This window comes from Patagioenas fasciata, chromosome 22, assembly GCF_037038585.1.
Source record: "Patagioenas fasciata isolate bPatFas1 chromosome 22, bPatFas1.hap1, whole genome shotgun sequence".
Classification (NCBI taxonomy): Eukaryota; Metazoa; Chordata; class Aves; order Columbiformes; family Columbidae; genus Patagioenas; species Patagioenas fasciata.
Window position 1 is genome coordinate 2,953,215 of NC_092541.1, and position 18,971 is coordinate 2,972,185.

Below are 18,971 nucleotides of genomic sequence, written 5' to 3' on the forward strand. Positions count from 1 at the left end.
TATAATATTTAATATGTGTGCAGTTTATACTTGATATGAATACATTTTATAAATATATATATATCACTTTCTGCCCCCCACCGCAGTTTTGATGGCTGTACCGAGTTTGCAGGATTGTACCTTGTCACACAGGCCCCCTGGGCAGAGTAAACGGCCATGAACTCTCCACCCTCCCGGAAGGGCTGACCTGTGCTCTCTGCACTGAAAAGCAGCTCCTGCCTTTCTTGCTGTGTCCTCCCTGCCCAGTGCTTTTTCTTTTTTAACCCCAAATAATTTTTCAAAGCAGGCTCCTGGCCGGGAGCGCTGAGCGCTGCCCTTCGCCAGGGCTGGCTGGGGTGCAGAGACCCAGGCTTGACCCCAGCTCTGCTCCTCGGGCCAAGCTGGGCCCATCTTTGGGTGAATTCATTTCAGGCTGAACTTTGTGTGAACCTGGGCCCGAGGGGAAGGGAACCCGACCGAGCAAGGCTGACGGAGGCAAGTTCTGAGCAAACCCATCAGCCTGAGTAAATATTGAACAAGTCCATGTGAAGGCTGGGATTGAAATGGAGCTGTCAGACCGGTGTAAACTGAAAGGATAGGTGAGGCCTCCAAAGAGCAAGGAAACATTTTGTACACTCACTTCTGCAATTGTTCCTTCCACCCGAGCCCTTTGCCCCAGACCTCATTTCACCTGCCTGAGAGGCTAAAGCAACCCTGAAGCTGATCAGTGCTGAAATATCTGTGTTGGTGGAAGCGAATGGCCGAGGGGCAGAGGGGTGAGCGAGGGGACAGCACTGTGGGGTGGCCCTTGGAGTGCAATGAGCCAGGAGCGTTACAGCTGGGGTCAGACATGAGACAGCAGATTGAAGGTTCCTGACCTAAATCCAGGTGACCTATGCAGCATCAGTCCTGAAAAACAAATATACTACATATTTAATACAAATACAAGTGAAATACAGTGTGTATAACTAGTCCCTGGGGATGGGGAAGGCCTGGAGGTGTGCAAGGTCCCCTGCCCAGTGGGGTTCTGAGGGCAGCTGCTCTCACCCAGCACTTCCCACAGCTGCAGCAATTCCCACAGGTTCTCCAGGGATTCTAGTGACACCTAAAAATGTATTCATGTCAAACTGTTGAGAAAACTTTGCAGGCATGGAACTGCCTCCTGGTTTACCTGATTTGGGGTGTATCAATCTCTTGGCAATGTTAGCGTGCAAGCAGGTGCATGGGCACCTTGCTGCCTTGGGGCCACTTGCCGAAGATGGATGAAACTGCTTCAGTTGTGACTCCTCGCTGCGTAGTGGAAATGTCTCACCCTCGTCCCACTCTGGTTTTGTTGAGAGTTGGGGAAAGGGTGGCCTCTGACTAATCTTGCTGTGTCAAACTAGTTTGGAGAAACCCTGAAGGCTTCCTCCCATTTTCTCCTCCATTTCAAGTCATCAAAGGCTTGTTGGGGTTCAAGCCAGCCACAGTACACTCACTGAGAAGAGGTTTTGTCCTCAGACAGAGACCCCCAGGAATGCTTCACACCATCAGTGCGAAGAGGCTCAAGGAGTAGAGTTAATAGCAGCCAGCAAAGTGGAGTTGAAAGTAAGGAAGTCTTCAGGGCATTATTATTTTTGTTTTTTTAATAGAATGTCCTCTTCTGAGATCAAAAGGGCCTCACATTGTGAGAACAAATGCTTAGGGAGAAGAGCAACATCTCACACCAAGGGGTAAGGAACAGATGGCCCCGGAGGAGCTGCTGCGCCAGACCAGAGCACCAGGGGTGCTCCCTGGGTCCGGAGCCGCAGCACAGGGACCCCGGGCATTCCTTCTGGGCCCCTCCTCCCGCAGAGGGACAGCAGCTCCAACACGGCAACTGCCATTCAGAATTTACATGGTTACATTTCTTTAACCGGGAATTTCCCCTTCCTTTGGGATATTAAAAGAATAAATCTCCATTAAGACGTGGCTTTGTGTGTGAATGCACAGGGGGACTTGACTAATCCTCCTGCTCATGAAAAATGCAACACCAGGGATCCACGGACAGACACACGTGGAGATATGGGACCGGGTTATAAATAGCCACGTTGTTGTGTATCATTTATATAAAACAAAGGACTGTGAACAGACCTCATATTTGTGATAAAGCCCAACTATGGTGATAGGGCTAAGTCTCTACAGACTCCTGTTCGCCTCTTGCAGTGCAGTCCACACGAATGAACGGTGGGAAGGAGCGTGGGGTCGTGTCCCGTGTGGATCCATAGGTGCCTGTGTGGGTACTGAAGGGCCGGTGCCCGCTCTTTATCCGCGTTTCGGGGTGCGGGGACACGGGCGTCCCTCACCCCTCGCATCTGTCACCGGCCGAGGGACCCTCAGCTGCGGGTGTCCTGGTGTGGCCTCTCCCGCCGGCTCCTGCTTCACAGCGGTGGGTTTCGGGCTCTGGAGACAAAAGGGAGCGTGAGAAACTCGGAGAGAGAGCGCGGGGGAAAGAGATTAGCTGTGTGCGGTGCTCGTCCTTAGAGAAACACGGCTTGGCAGCGGGGGGGGGCAGAGGAAAGGGCCGGGGGGGAGCCCGGAGGGGGTTACATATGTAAGGGCCCATCGGCACCGTTTCTGCGGACTCTTCCGGAGACTCCCTTTGAGTTTCAAATGGGAGCGGGGAGCCTTTGTTGTGCCCGACACACTGACACATCAGTCCCCTCCTTTTTGTCCCGTTCTTTCCGCTCCCACCGGCTCGCCGGGGTCCGGCCCGGGCTGCCCGTCTCACCTGCGGCGGGCGGAGGGGACAGCGGGGACCGGAGCCACAGCCGGGGCCGAACATCGGCTCCGTGGGAACCCACGAGCTCTCTGGAGCACAACGCCCCGCTTCGATGAGGCAGCTTAAATCACGGCTTCAACGAAACCTTCAATCGCACTGGTTCAACGAATAGGTTATAAACCACCCAACCACCTCACACCCAACAGGTTCTAAAGTCAGTCCGGCTGCCTGTGGTGTTTTTTTTTCTGTTCGGATGCTTTGAAAACCGCTAGGGTAACAAAATCCTCTTTTCACCTTTTCCATCCTCTTTCTTTTTTCTTGTCTCTGAGCTAATTGGACACTCAAAATCTTTTCTTTCGAGCCAGAGAGGTGTATGAGATGGGGAAAGATTGTGTCTCCGGGGAAGAGCGATGCGGTGGCCCCCGGACAGCCGGAGCCCTGCGGGGCAGGGTGCCGGGCTCGACCGCGGCTGCAGCAGGTACTGTGCTCATTCCTCACCCCATTCACGCCCCCACCGAAAAGGTTTGCAAATTTGACGAAGCCAGAACAATAGTTCCTCCTGGCAGCCCCTCTGTTTACTTGTTTAGAAATCCCAGAGGCGTTTCGAGGTAAAAAGGTCAGAGCTATACTCGGGCTCACTGCCTCCCCCCTTCCCCGCCCGGCCCCAGGACGGCTCCATCCCCCGCGAACTGGTCTCGTGTGTTACTTATACTGGTGGAAAACACCCTTTCAGGGCTCGCCTTGGGAAGCTGAAGGGAGGAAACCAAACTGCCGCTTCGTTTTGGTTTTTAGTTGGATCAGCCTCACAGAACTGTTCCGTATAAATGAGAAACTGGTTTTGCCCCCAACCCGGACCCCAAGTCCGTTCCAGTTAGTGTTGTTGCTTCAGTAATGCAGATCTGTTTCCGTGCTGGGACGCTTACACTGGGGGTGATGATGGTTTTCTGTTCTCAGGCCTCGTTGCTCTGTGCAATAGCCCCGCGTGGGGAGCGCCGTGATGTCCCCGTCCCGCCCGGGCCGCTCGCTCTGAACGCCCCCGGTGCGGGGCCAGCGGCGGGCCCGATGCTGCCCCTGCCACAGGGGGTGGCGCAGGGCACCCGCAGGAAGCGCGATCGGGCGTTTGGTTTGGGAACTTCGGCTGCAGCCGGAGACCTTTTCCTTCCTCCTCCTCCTTCCCAGCCGGGCTCCCCGGCCCGTATCGCGCTTTTCCCTGGACGGGAGAGATTTCCATTTCGCTTGGAGCCGAGAGAACTTGCATGTGGAAAAAAAGTAAACTTTATTAGACTGAGGTAGTTTCATTTCGAGATACAGAGCACGGGGAAGGGACTCGAGGGGAAACAAGGGATTCCGCTATTTTTTTTCTCGATGACGTTTTTCCCTTCAAAACAATCTTTAACAAAATATGCCGTGGTTTTCAGTTCGTTCTTCCCTAAAGTTTCTCGCGGGGAAGGGAAAAAATTTAGCCATGGTTAAATAATGTTTTTATCGGGCTCCGATAAGCCTCAGGGGGTGGGGGCACAGGAACCGTGCTACTTCGCTCCAAGACTTCAGGCTAGCGAGACGTACAATAAATAGCAGGCAGTGCAGCAGTGGTGGGGAGCCCAGCCCCGCGCCCCCCTGTCCCCCCGCCCCTCACACCCCAAAGCACCCCCAGCTCAGCTGCGCCTCGTCTGCTTTGCTCTGAGAGCACAACCCTCCTCCTCGGGTCGGGAACAGCCATTGGCGCAGAGCGCGTAGAAAACCCTGTACAGCAGTAATAGTGCAAAATGGTAAGGGAGGAGTTGCGCGCTTTTTTTCGCCTTTTTTTTTTTCCTGGGTGCTTGGTTCTTTGCAGAGGCCTTTAGCATCTTGGGCACCTGAAATCTCATTCCAAAATATACATACAGTAAACAAAAGTGAAACTGAAAAAAACGCCCCAAACTTTTTTTACAGTTTCGCAGGGAAGAAAAACACATCAAACGCAGGATTCTTGCGGGCAAAAGTCGTTGTGCACATTTTGAACACGGGAGAAAACTAAATTCGTTTTAAAGTTTCTGTAGTTGAAAGTGCAGTTCCTGTAAGGGAGGGAGAAAGGAGAGGGAGAAACGTCCCTGAGCCAAACGCCTATTGCTGAGGATGTACGAGGACACGGCTGCTCCTTTGGAGTCCGGTGTTTTACAGAGGGTCTATAAATAAAGAGAGAGAAATACAAGTGGGGGAATTGGTATCACTCGTGTGGAGACTGCCAAAGGGACAGCGCGGAGGCTGCGTGACCTCGCGTGTCCGTGTGTGTGTCTGCCGGGTGTGCAGGGAGCAGCTGGTCCTGTGTCCCGGGGGGACACGGCTCAGGAGGACACGGAGCTGGGGGAGGCCTCAGGTGAGGTGCAGTTGGACTGATCTGAGGCTTCACTTGCTTCCTTTGCAGCCCTGGAGGCAGCAGCCGGGGCAAGACCTTCTTTTTCCCTCTTCTTCTGCTTCATCCGCCTGTTCTGGAACCAGATCTTGACCTGGGTTTCGTTGAGCTCCAGAGTAGCGGCGATTTCCACCCTTCGGGCCCGGGTCAGGTACTTGTTAAAGTGAAACTCCTTCTCCAGCTCCGTCAGCTGCTTGGTGGTGAAGTTGGTGCGGATGGTGTTGGGCTGGCCCAGCAGTCCGTACTCCGACACTTTGGCTGTTAAGAAGCAAACACCAAGAGGGCAGAAGCAGCCAGAGCAATTAATTCCCTGGCTGGGAAGGGCGGGCTGTGGGTGCGGGATTTCCCCCTGCTCCCCTCCTCTCCCGAGCGTTTGGTCCCTTCACCGCCGGAGCTCCGTGTTCCCCCCCGATCCTCAGCTACTCCTGGCTTCCCAGTCCAGGGATCCAAGCTGGAGGGACAGAGCTCCCCGAACCCTGCAGGGCTGACCCCTTCCCTTGCAACCATTCCTTCCCAGTTCCCTGCAAACTGCCATGAAACTTGAACGTGCGTGGGAAGAAGTGGAAGGGGAGGGTGATGATGGGGGGAGGAGGGAAGTCTGTGATTTAAGGAAGATTGTGGAGAAGGAAGTTGAACAATGGGAGAGATGGAAGCCACGAATGTGGAAGAAGCAGGAAGCTTGGAGCGCTTCCTATTCTGAGCTGGGCTTAAATCACATTCGGCCTGCGGGAAACTGAGCTCAGGGACCCTCCATTAGATGTGTTTGGAAAATCTCTAGCTGGCTTTTCCGCAGAGAAAAGAAAAAAAAAAAAGGCAAACTAAATCCGTGGTCCCCTGGAAGATGAACCCTGTTACCTTGGGTACCAACCCCGGGGAAGACAACCTCTCCTTGCAGGGCTGAGGAGCTGCCCACCGCCCTTCTCCCCGACTGCGACCCATCCTCGCCCAGCTCTGAGCTCCCCAAACTCACCTGTCTTGGGTGGGTTCCGCTTCACTTTCATCCAGTCGAAGGTCTGCGTGGCATTGGGGCCCGGCTCGGAGGGGCACGCAGGCTCTTTGTCCTCGTTTAAAGAAGGCGAGAGGTTGCTGTAAACGCCGGGCAAGTAGCTGGGCTGCTCCTGCCCGTAAAGGTGCTGCTGCTGGTACTGGCCAGTGGCCACCGGCCCGCAGTAACTCTCTGCCAGGGAGCTGAGGCTGGAGCCCGGGCTGACCGAGTACCCGGCCGCTGGGAAGTACAGCCCATCCGCGTCCTGCTGCCCGAGGTACAGCTGCGGGTGCCCGTAGCTGGGGCTGCAGGTCTGGGCCGGGTACCCGACGGCGGGGGCAGCGGCCGCGAAGGGGCCGGGGCGGCCGGCGGAGGGCGGGGGGCAGCCGGGGTTCGGCTGGGGCAGAGGGGCGGCCGCGCTCCCCCCCACGCCAAAGCGCCCGTCCCCGTTAAAAGTGTCACTGGCGGGGCTACCTGAGCAAGAGGGAAAGGAAGGGGAGCTTTGCTCTAAATGGTGGTAGGCGCCCGTCCCACGGTTACAAATTGCATACTCCAAGAAGGAGTTCATCCTAGTATTGTCCATCTGCCACTGATGGAGGAGGGTCAGCCTGTTTTGGGGGGGATTCCGCCTGCCCTACAACCTTTAGATAGTATGTCAAAGCTGTAAAACTTCCTTCCATGCATCGCTGGCCCTCGAACCCCGCAGCCTTCGGCGGGGCCGGGGGGGGACCGGGGGGGCGGGCACGTGGTCCGACCCCAGCCCAATGAGCGAGGGGCTCCTGAAGTTTGTCGCATCTCGGAGCTCATCCATCAAGGCCCTGACATTTGCATGACAAAGGGGTTTCAATCAAACCCTGCCCATCAATCTGATAACAACACGAATACGTCAAAATCTTTCCTCAAAGACTTTAAAAGAGAAGAGGGAGGTGGGGTGCGGGGAGGTGGGGGCAAGAGGGGCCGGGGGAAGAATTAGAATTATCCACGACTGTTTTAAGTGCTAAAAAGGCCTCCAAGTTATGCGTTTAGCCGATTTCAGCAGAACTTCCCCTCGTCCCAACTCAAAAATAAGATTTTCCCCAGTCCCAGCTCCATGTAACAAAAAGGAAGACGGAGGGAAGTGGTGGGGAGGTCTGACTGCGCTTCTCCCGAACCACAAAGGATGCTCTTTCCTTCATTTCGAAACTTTTCTCTAGCAAGTGGTTTGAACATGTTCGACGTTTTCTGGGCTGAGCCGTCTCATAAAAGCTCCCAAGAAAAATTCACTCCATGTGTTTTAATTTTGCCGCACGGGCTTTGTGTCTAGGGCCAGTGTGGGTAAAAGCACCGTAATTAAATCAATATTCTAATGAGGGAATGAAATAAAGTTAGGAAGACTGAATGTCTTTTGTTGGAGAAATACCATGCCCAGCTTAGCAGTTGGAGGAAAGGAACGAAAAATAATCCATGTGTCCACCTATATATCTCTATCCATCCTTCTCCCCTGCACCCACCTATCTGCACATTTACCACTGAAAACAGGGCAAGTTTGAAGGGCTTTAACCAATGCTGGAACTTTGAGCCCTGCTTTTGTATGGCGAACCTGGCTCGATGTTTCCCCTGAATCTGTGGTCAGGTTGGAGCAGAGTCCAGCTGATGAGTAGGTGGAAAGACCCTGAGTTCAGCACAGCCACTCCACTGCTCACAGAATGGAAACATAGGTAGGCAACATTTATTTACTTGTTAGCAGAAGGAAGACAAGAGCACCCAACAATATGACGCCCACAGTCATTTGTTACTTGTCAGGATATTTACTGGTTGTTCTGCCTCTAAGAAGAACCAGGAGGGCTCTTTTTTTTTTTCACCCCCCCCAGGCCAAAAGTTCACTTTGAAAGGCATAAACACCTCCTTGAGTTGGTAAGTTTGGCTGATGCAACACGTTGGAGCAACATTTGTTAAGAAACTGCGACACAGGCAGCGACGGCACCAACCTTCTCCCTCCCTTAAATCCCCCGAGAAAACGTGAATTTTAGCCACATGCAACTCTCGTCCTTCAATGAAAAGAATAAGGAGAAAACGATTTCCAGATATGCGTGCCTATTTATTCATTTATTCTGCCCACTTTGCTGATACTGAGATATTCAATAAGAAAATAGTTTAGGTTACAAATGTTCCCTGAAATTCTCTACCTCCTTTTTTGCATAAAACAACCGAAAACGATTATAAAGATTCAAAGCAACTCTCATGTCATTCCCCTTGCAAAAGAAATCGGTTTCTAATTTGATTCCAGGAGTGCTTTTTGTATTATGTTGCATTCGTGTTTAAATTGGATGTATTATATTTAAACGATGCTTACAATAGATGATTTATGGGTGCAAAATGAAAAAAGAAAAGGATAGATGTTTATTTCATCCTTGAATCAATTGTTTCATATTGTCTGATAATTTTCCACCATGATCTCACTCCACTGTTACATTAAGGGGATGCTTCATGTCATTAAAATGCATTTGTCTTGTGGAGTTCCAGAACTGGCTCCGAGAGCTCTCTGCTGCCGAGTTAGGGAGGAAAAACTTTTGCTATCCATCTCATCCCCGTGAAAGTTAAACCAAAGTTTAGAGCTGAGGCGGCTCTGGGGTGAAAGCGCAGAGTTTCTTTGCTTGATGCGAAAATCGAACGGGAGAGAATCAAAATTCGAGGCATAAAAAGCAGCAAACAACCCGATCCGAGCAGGGGTGAAGGGCAATCCTGGGAGCCCCCTCAAACCCGGCTTTGGGCCAAAGCAGAGATACGGGTGAGCTGGGGGGGTGGGGCAGGTTGTTGTTAACAACCAAGTATCGGGTGAACCTCATTCGATCACTTACACATTTATTTCTTAAAAACCTCCTTTATGGGAGGTTGGGAGAGGGAAGGCGATCAAACAAAAAGTAAAGGTGAAGATTCGCAAATTACCAGAGGTCTGCCTTACATAGCCGACAAACAGTTGCTTAGCCTTTCGTTATATTTATTACTCGATTTTCACTCATGTATTGAAGGAAACCGTAATTATTCCAACCCCCTAAACCACAGACAACACCTTTTGGTGGCTGCTGCTCTCTTTCACTCAACAGGCTTAAAAGAAAATATCTGGCGATGCATGAGGATAGAGGATGAGTGGGGATTTTTAGCTCTTTGATTCCTGGGAAAAGAAACCGCTCCCTCCTCCCGACACCTGATGCGGGCCTGAAGATCCTCAGAGCTACCACGCCAAGGCTCAGGCTCTATTCGATGCGCAGGCAAGAAATCGGGGGCTCAGCAGCAGCGTAAGATGGCATTTCCGCGGAGCTCTTGGTGGCGGGGGACCCCTCATGTCCCCCAAAGGCACCCCGTGCCCTTGGCCCCTCCATCTACCCCGAGGGCCACGATGTCACAGAACGTGAGGTGAAAACGCACTCCCACCCATCACTACTAAATCAGGAAAATGGGGCTTTTTGATCCCCTAGGGAAAGCCCCACCTTTTGTTCCAAGACATCTTATTAAAATCAGCCTTTTCTTGAGAGCAGTTTCTCCCTTTTAGCGGTATCAAGCAGCTCCACCAAAGCCGGGGCTGAGCAGCCTGTGCGGGGAGCGAGGCGAGGTTTAGTCCTTTCCTAAGAGACGGTTTGTTGGCTCTGGAACAGCCCTCCTGGCATGTAGGACAGGGCCCTTCTGGGAACACCTCTTGCAATAATCCTGACCCGAGGAGTTTTCTGTGTAGGCGACACAGAAGGACTGAAGCATTTCCAAAGGCTCCAGAGTGCCCAGAGTTTTCGGATGCTTCGTTTTGGAGTTAAATATAACTCTCTGCGGAGAAAGTTTGTGTTGTGAGTAAGAAATGTCACTTCTGGCTCCTGGCGAGGTGATTTATAAGAAGCGCTACTGACGCTTGGGGTGCGTGTTTGGCTGCGGACTTCGTTATCACAAAAAAAGGACTTGTCCTTAGAATTTGTCAGAGACATTTATAGCCCCGGCATGTGTCTTGGTTAAATCATAGCCTGCTGAGATATATTTGGGGCCGAAAACTGAAGAGGGAAAATAAAATACTATATGGAAAAGGTGCTTTAGAGTTTGGGAGTCTAAAGAAATGCAGAAGGAATCCTCTGAACGAGTCGCAAGCAGCGGGCTATCTCCGAGCTGAGCAATAAATACGAGGCAATTAAGATAAACTACACTAATCCTCGGGGCGGGACCGGCGGGGCTTTCCAGAGCGGGATCGAGACCGCGCCGTGGGGTCCCTGGACGGGCACGGGTGGTCAGTGTCCCCCGGAGGGGTGGGAGCCTTCTCAATCAGGGAGAGGGACACGGATTGTGTTCTTGAACTCCTGACCAACCCTTGGAATGGAAGATTTGGGTGGGAAATGCCTCTCTCGATATTTTTCCTTTTCAGGGTGAGACAAACCCTTCACATCCCATCTTCTCCTGTGCCAAAAGATCCCATTCTCCCTCCACTGGCTCTGGGGAACCTGTCGTGTTTCTTTGTGAGTGGCATCGGCTATTTCTATGTGGTCCCCAAAGCAGAAGTATGTCTGTAAGCCGGGTTGCATCACTAATGAGGTTCATTTGAGCCTTTCACCTCGGTGAGAGCACGGGACAGGTCTGTATCTGCTGCTTCTGTGCACAGCGGGGAGGACCCGATGGGATCTTCATCCCGGTCCAGGCCCGCTCCGGGCGGTCCCTGCCCGCCCCGGGAACCCTCGCCTGGGCCCGGATGGCTCTGCTCTCAGGGCCGGCCTCGGACAGCTCCGGGAAAAAGCAACCGGCAAAGCTGGGATCGCTGTGGGAGGTGCCAGCATGGCGAGCAGAAGGTGGTTCCCTCTGGCAGCCCTTTCCTTCGGTGGTGCTGGAGACTTGGGAGCGTCCCCCCGCCTCACAGGGCTGGGGAAGGATATTAAACTCAGCTGGGAAAACACTCCCCGGAGCGATATTCCCGGAGAACCAGAGTCAGGAGGAAGGGCAGGATGGTTCCTCAGGTGAATTAACTCTTCCCACCTCACACCTCTGAAGTTCAACTCCTGCCTCGCTGTCTCACCCGCGTTTCCTTCCCAGAAGCTTTTCCGCCTTGAGCCTTCTCATGGCTCCAAGGGGCTGGGTCAACATCTTCAGGGCTTCGAGTAGCTCTTCAGCAAACACATCCCCAGACTAGATCAGCACAAGATAAATATTACTTCAGCATCCCTACAACACGTGCGAACGTATCTCATTTGCATATTTCTAGGTTAATAATCGTGAGGCAATTGCAGTGTTTTGACAACGATCAAGAGCTGAATACGTTTAATATGTTTAATATATGCCCTCCAGTTGCACAGAACAGAAGGGCAGGGTTGCAAATATGCATTCCCCATTTGTTTGACATTTTGAAGAAGGTAAAGAATGGCTGAACTAATGGCAAAATCTTACAGTCATTCAATAATTTAGATTTTATTGAATATTCCCCTTCTTTCCTCCGACATTTCAGTCTTGCTAATTAGGACAAATAAGAAGGGGCCTGCTGTTAGCAAGGATAATAACTGGCGAGGTTCCATTTATTAAGTCACTTTCCGTGGGTGTAGAATTGATCTGTGGCTGTGACTGGCATGCTTTCTAGACCTGCAGCAACTTGGAGAAGTCATTATAATCTGCAGAAGGGCCCTTGTTAGAGATTTCTATTGATAAGGTGTCAGGGTTTACTTTGGGGGGTTCGTGGAAACCCTTTCCCCGTCTCCGTGCCACCCCCCGCTGCCTCCTTCATGTGCCCCATGCAGAGAAGGGGACCCTACAGGAGACAATGTCCCTCTTGTCCCCTCCCCTTCCCCTCCTCCCTTCCCCACGGAAAAGGCGTGTGTGTTTGTGGAAATCCGTTGCAAAGAATCGATTTGCGGAGAGATATATGTCTATATGCACGTATTTTGCAGTGGAACAAGAGGCAAAAGGGGACCGGGAAGGACTAAGCCACCCACACCAAGAGCCCCGAGTGTCGCCGGCCACCCCAGCCCGGCCCGCCCGGCGACACGCGGGGCTCTTGGCGTGGGCCATTCCCAACCATCTGATCCCTGCTCCCGCCGTCCCCCACCAAGCCTGTATTCAAGATTGCGAGGGGGAGGAGGCGAGAGGGAAAATATGTAAAACACTGGAACAAATGGCTCTTTGATAGACAACGTCTGGCAGTGCCAACTCTGCCGCTGAGTATGTTCCAGAAGCTGGAGATATTAAATAAACTTAAAGATAATGAATAGCCTTCTGTGGTACTTGGGCTGTGTCTGGGCTTTTTTTTTTCCAACCCCCCCGCATGGGACGTCGAGAGCGGAGAGGAATCGGTAAGATGCGGGGGGTGATGCGGACTCCCAGGCTGGGATGCGAAGGCAACTCGCCTGCAGGCACTGCAAACTGTGCACTGGGCGCTGCCTTCTATTTGTGGGAAGGTGTTAAGTAATGTTCCCTTGCATACTTTAATTGCAAGCTACTTCGATTTTCAATATAAACCTACTCCTTCTCGGAACGAGGTCTGAAACGTCTGCTCATTTGGTAGGGAAAGATGCTGGCAATATTGTTAAAAATACAAAGTTAGCCGTAAAATCAACCTCCTCTTTGTTACAGTAGAAGAGATAATCCAGATCTTCGAACAGCAATTTCGAAAACATCTGTCGAGGGCTTTCTCTGTTTCATTTTATTTCATTTTACAGCCCAGAATAGAAAGCAAGCCCGGCTCCAATGCTTTTAATCCGAAATAGAATATCGGCCGACTAAGCGAAGCTTCCCGGACTCCACGCTTTCCCCGGGGACTCCGGGCTGGAGGGGGAGGATGTCACCACCCAGGCGAGCTCCAGGCACCGAGCAACGCGGACAAGGGCCCGGATCTGCGCGGGGGGAGCCGGGGGCCCCAGCGGGCTCGGCTCCGCTCCCCGCGGCAGCGCCTTCCCCTCCCGCAGCCCGGAGAACGGGGCTGGTGGCCGCGCCGCCGGCCATGGCTGCTCCGCTCCTTTCCGCGGCTCCCTGCACCATTTTAAGGCCGCCTCCGCGGGTGTGTCACCCCCCCGGCCCCGCCGCTCGCCCCCTGCCCCACGCCGCCCCCCCGGCTCCTCCGTTCCGCGGTCCTTTTCGCACAAACCCCGCTCGAACGCCCACCGAATTTCTGCCGTGTCTGAGGAAACACCAATGACTTAGCAAAGACGTAATATGATTTATTTTGGGTGTCACCGCGATTGATTTCTGCGCTGACCCCTTTTCATTCGTAAGCCTCCCCACCCCCTCTGCCTCACCCTCCCTGATATATGAGTTTTGTATTTAAAATTACATGTTGCGAGAAAGCTTTGGGAAAGGGATCGGCAAGCGGGACGGAGCAGCACAAACGGCCGTGGAAAGAAGGAGATCACGGATTTATAAGGCCGGGGAGGTTCTGGTTTGTACTGCTGAAAAAGAGACAAGGAAAAAAGAAAGCAAGGCCTGTCGGCCTGAGCTCTCAGCCCTCTTCCCGGTGTAGCTTTTATTTGTTGACCAAAGTGCCGGCACGCACCACGCTCCCAGGGTGGATTTTTTTATACTTATATCGAATCCTCCCTTTCTGCCTTTTTTTTTGGTTGTTGTTGTAGTCTGGAACGTTTAAAATACCAAGAAATGCGCTACGGCACGTCTCTATTTTCTGCTGCAAGAGAGGAGGAGGAGGAGTGGGCTGAAGAAGCAGAGCTGGCTGGGGGGTGAACGGCCCCGCCGCCCCCAGACCGGCCGCGGAATGTGCGGGGGCTCCGCGGAGCAGGCGCGGCCCCAGCGCTGCCAATGTGTCCTTTGCCATCCCTCCATCCGGCCATTGCCTGCTAGGAGGGATTGCTTTTTTGAGTTACCCAAATATAACGGCGAATGTTAAAATTAGAAACAAATGTGCTGCTTTGATTTAGTAAAAAATACAATAAATAAAAACCGAGCTCGAGGAAAAAGCAGACAGAACTGAATAAAGCAAATATTTCTGGCTCTCGAAGCCTCTTGAAATGCTGGTTGGGAGCAATTCCTTTTGTCTCCTTTCTCAATGCACACGAGGACATTATTAGGAGATCATCACTGTAAAGCACGAAAGAGAAGAGCAAACGATTTAGGGAAAAAACCCAGCACATTTTTGAATTAAATATATAGGAACACACGTTTCTTGGTTTTATAAATACATTTATTTACTCTATGAAAATATTGTACAATAAATAATTTCCCATTTACTATTAAAGGATTTGAATAAATAGTCTACATCTAAAACTTAAAAAGAGGAAGGTAAATTCCCCTGTTGTTTTTTATTATTATTTTATTTTCTTAAGAAATCTAAACGTCTCGTTCTGATTCCTGAGATAGTCGTTTGAAGGATTTACAAACGTTTTCTCTTGAGGGCTGACATCTCTGATGTGCGTGAGAACCATCGGGTGCTTTCGTTAAAATAAATAAGACAAAAATAAAAATATCATTCAATACCTGCATTTAGCAAAAAAAAAAAAAAAATCGGGCTGATTTTTCATGTGAGACTTTTAGAATAAACACTGGGAAGCTGATTCTCGTCCCACAATGTGAAAAGATTTAAAAGAAAATGTTCGGGGGGCTGGGTGCGGTGATTAATGAGAGATGGCTTGGGGTTATTTTGGGGGGTGACCCCACCTCTGACGGAAGATTGGGGCGACCTGGCGGTGGCTCAGGAAGGGGCAGAAACGGCGAGCGGGCGGGGAGCGGGGGTGGCTACTGAAAATGGAAATGTTGCAAATCTATAGTACAAAGTGCGCTTGTAAAGAAGTCCAGGTCTTCCTCGGAGAAGTGGACGGGGCTGTCCAGGGAGCCCTGCAGGACGGGGGAAAGCCCCTCCGAGAGCTGCAGGCAGGACTCTGCCGAGAAGATGCTCAGCTCTGGCAACAAAGGCGAGTCCTGGCTCTCGGGGCAGCCCCGGGCCGAGGGGCCGCTGGCGCTGGGCTCCCCCGCGGCCGCCCGCTCGCTGCCCGGCTCCTCGGTGCGGGGGAAAGCGCGGGGCTCCGGGCCCGGCCCGGCCGCCGGGCTCCCCTCCGCCTCCTCCGCGGGGTCGCTACCCTCCTCCAGGCCGGGGTAGGCGAGATCCCCGTCGGGGGGTTCTTTGTACTGGGTTTGCCTCTTGTGCTTCATGCGGCGGTTCTGGAACCAGACCTTGACTTGCCGCTCTGTGAGGTCGAGCAGAGCCGCGATCTCCACCCGCCGGGGCCTGCAGAGGTATTTGTTGAAGTGAAATTCCTTCTCCAGCTCCAGCAGCTGTGTGTTGGTGTACGCGGTTCGGAGCCTCCTGGAGCCGCTGGTGTCTGCCAGCCCCTGGGTGTCTTAAACACAGAGAAAACAGCACGTTGCAAAGAGAGGGAGCGGGGGCAATGGAGGGTCTGGATCCGTCCCCTCCCTGTTGCAGGCAAGGCAGAGCATGGAAGAGGGGGAAGCAGCTACGGGACAAAAGAAATGTTTAATTAAACCCTTCCCACTGTGGAAAAGGGTTGGAAATCACTCTCCGGTCCCCTTGCGCCGAGAAGGAGAAAAGATTTTGCTCCCTGGCCTTTCCGTTTAGAGACCTTCCTTCTCTGCCACCTTCTCGGATAAGGGGAATTTCGACCCATTGCGCTTTTTCTATTTATTTTTTTCTTTCCCCGGTACTTGAGGGACGAACACGGCGGTGCTTTGATTTCATTATTCCTGTGTTAGCCGGCCAATGAGCTCCGGTGTCCGCCCTTCTCCTGCCCGAGCATTTACCTGAACGGTGCCGTTAAAATACCGAAACAGTGAATTGTGCCTTCAACGTTTTGTCCCGGGGGACGAGGATCCCCGGGCAAGGCTGCTGAGCTGCAGGGGGGAGGCTGCTGCTTCATCGAGGGACTGGGGGGTGTATTTTATTTTGCAGTGGGGAGCTGGCTCTCCCCACGGTGCTGGACGCTCAGAGTCCTGCTCTCGCTCTTTCCACCTCCCCATCCTGCTGGCAGCGGCCTCCCCATTACCCACCCGTCTTTCTCTTTTTTTCTCCCCTGTAGCCTGTAAAAATAGGGAAAATTCTGGGCTGTGAGGGAAAGTCAAGCTCCCGGAGGTTCCCCCGGTGGAGCCCACAGCCCGGTTCCCACGGCCCCCTCTCCCTCTTCGCTTTCGCAGGAGTTACAGGAATTTTGTCTTCTATTAGGGAAGGAGCGGGGGGCAGGAGACATCCCCTTCCCCTTCTGTGTGCATTGCTGCGCTGTATTTTATTGCGTGACACAGTTTCGGGGGAGGTGCGGGGTAAAATCTGTTGGGGGGGGGGGCTGGGGTAGGGCTGCTCTGGGCCCGGAATTGTTTATTATTCGGCTTCTCTCCGATTTCAGCAAACACCCCCTCACCCCCTCATTATACGAACCTGCAGGAGATCCTGCGGCAGGGACCGGCACCGAGGAAGATGTTGGGGGGGAAGAGGAGGATGGAGCCTGGGCAGCTTTCTTGGAGGATTTCTTCTCTTTCATCCAGGGGAATTCCGCGGCCAAGGGGCCGGGCTGTGCCGGGGGGCGAGGCTGCAGCTGGAACAGGCCATGGGATGCTCTTTTTTGGCTCCTCGGTCTTGCTTGGCTGCTGGAACAAGGATTCAGGCTGAGGACGGTTTGCTCAAAAGGAGGAGGAATTAATGTCGAGTCCTTGATTGATGAAGTTTGAAATGTCTCCAGGACAGCGGGAAGAGACGTCAGGCACTCTGCGAGCGAAGGCTGGCTATTTATAAACCCGATCTCCCTCTCAAATTCAAAATTCATGGCTTTTCCAGGGCCCAGGGTTTAAAAAGCGGGAGGGGGGGAGAGGGAGGAGGATGGGGAGAGGGAAAGAAATCTTAGGGCCTCAGTTTTTATGGCAGTGATGATGATGGTTCTCGGGCTTTTTATAATTGTTATATTGCTGATAATACAGGCGTATGGGGACCTTGCTCTATTAAACTCGAGACTGGGGCGAAATTGCAGCCAATTCCTGGTCACGTGGCCAGCCCTGGCCAATGGCAGGCGGGGCCTGGTGGCAAACAGAAAGCATTATTTTATTTAATTGATTTAAAAGAAAAAAAAAGAACGGCGAGAGAAGATCCCCAGAAAAGCCTCCCCCAGCCCCGGCGTCCCTCGTCGGCTGGGCAGGGAGCTGCTGCCTGTTTTGCCTGCGCTGCCTGTGCTACCTCCGCTGCCTGTGCTGCCTGTGCTGCTTGTGCTGCCTGTGCTGCCTGTGCTACCTGTTCTGCCTGTTCTGCCTGCGCTGCCTACGCTGCTTGTGCTGCCTGTGCTGCCTCCGCTGCCTGCGCTGCCTGCGCTGCCTGTACTGCCTGTGCCGGGGCTCCAGCCGCCCTCATTGAGCTCCCAGAGTTTGTACCCTCGGTGCTGGCAGCCGAGGCAGGGACTGCCCTGCTGTGTTTGCGAATCGTATATCTATATATACGTATATATACACACACATTTCAGAGCTTGGAAAGTTCAAGGCAGCAGGAGCGTTTGGTCCGGGGGTTTGTGTCTGAGTCTGGGAAGGAGCACTTAGGAAAATCAAGTGTAGTTAGACTGGCCTGATTTACCCGTTCAAATTATTTCTAAAGAACAGTGTAATCCTTCTGCTTCTAAAGCCAGACTTCATGGACCTTTTACACTTTCCTTAAAGGTCAAACATATTTTAAGGTCACGGATATCTTTGAAATCACGTTTCTTCCTTCTCATCTTCCCCCCCCCCCCCCAATAACCAGCTCCACTTCCAGAGTTTACAAAATAAATATATAAAACGAAAAGCCTTTTCCCAGGAAGAGTTTTTTTCCCTCTTTAAAGTGCCCGGATCCACACAAACCAAAAAGGAGAGAGAAACGATCAATCTTCTCCTTGAAAGACTTTTGACAGCTCGGCCTAACTCAGCAAAGAAATTTGGCTTTTGCTAAAGAGCAACTTAAACCAAGAACGATTCAAACAGTTTCATCCAAGCGCCTGAATTCGTGAAGTCTCTAAAGTCAGACTTTTTTGGGGGAAGAAATAAGCTGCGTGCTGCAGAATGGAGAGGTGGCCGGTTTGGGGTTGGTTTGTTCAAGCTCCATTTCTCCCATTTTGCAGTGAAGGGACCGGGGCCGCATTCACGCAGGGACAAGCCTGGAAACTTTTGTCACTTCAAGCATCTGTGTGGGTGGCGAGAGGTTCTGAGAAACACAGAATAAACCGAAAGCTGCAGCCGAGACCAAAGTGCAGTTTAGCAAAGGGGTGAGGAAAAACAACGTTTTTAAGCATTTACAAAACGCAGCTCCGTTCAAGGGAGAGTTTCCCTGAATATCTCGTATCTGTGAACGCTTTTATCAAAATCAGCATAAATCTACTCAGCCTCAGGACCGATGTAAAGAATAACCGTTGAATTTCCGTTTATTTCTTGCTTGTTTGGGATAAAATGGCATTTTGGGGATCTCGGGCTCCTCTTTGAGGGATGGTGCGGATGGATGAGGCGAAAGAGTTTGGGATGGGAAGGAAAACTCTGCCCGGCTGCTCCCACTGTTCGCGCTGCTGGTGCTGACACTGAAGCTGGAAAACACACACACATACAACAACAACACCCCCCTCAAATAAAAAGCACCCCGAACCTCCTCGGGAAGCATTTAAGGATTTTTCCCACGCACCACTCGGAAACACCAGGGAAAAAAAAATCACTGTACTTAAGGGGAAAGACATCACCTTTTATAATAATAATAAATAAATCCACAGGGTTAACGAACGACAGAGAAATGGAATAATTGTGAGGCAACCCAGGGTCTGTTTCTTTCATGCAGCAGCACAAATGACTCGGAATTTGCTGCTTTTTCCCCATTTTAACGAGTTCCCGGGAATCCCGGCCACAAATCCAGCAACATGGCGACCGCGGGGCGACACTGGGAACATTTGACTCAAGGGGGGGCCGGGGAGAATCCGCGGAGAAGCCCCAGCCCG

The 18,971-nt window shown here is 52.2% G+C and overlaps 2 protein-coding genes across 2 annotated transcripts; both read right to left on the reverse strand.

Moving 5' to 3' along the window:
- Positions 1-4,379: 4,379 nt before the first annotated feature.
- Positions 4,380-6,694, reverse strand: HOXB1 (homeobox B1). Its single transcript, XM_065856284.2, has 2 exons — positions 6,082-6,694; positions 4,380-5,369 (listed from the first exon to the last, which is right to left on the reverse strand). Exons 1-2 carry the CDS (start codon positions 6,677-6,679, stop codon positions 5,044-5,046), a joined length of 924 nt encoding a protein of 307 aa, XP_065712356.1. The 5' UTR covers positions 6,680-6,694; the 3' UTR covers positions 4,380-5,043.
- Positions 6,695-14,188: 7,494 nt separating this feature from the next.
- HOXB2 (homeobox B2) lies at positions 14,189-17,054 on the reverse strand. The gene is made up of 2 exons (XM_065856473.2): positions 16,418-17,054; positions 14,189-15,371 (listed from the first exon to the last, which is right to left on the reverse strand). Exons 1-2 carry the CDS (start codon positions 16,800-16,802, stop codon positions 14,770-14,772), a joined length of 987 nt encoding a protein of 328 aa, XP_065712545.1. The 5' UTR covers positions 16,803-17,054; the 3' UTR covers positions 14,189-14,769.
- Between the last annotated feature and the right edge of the window lie 1,917 nt (positions 17,055-18,971).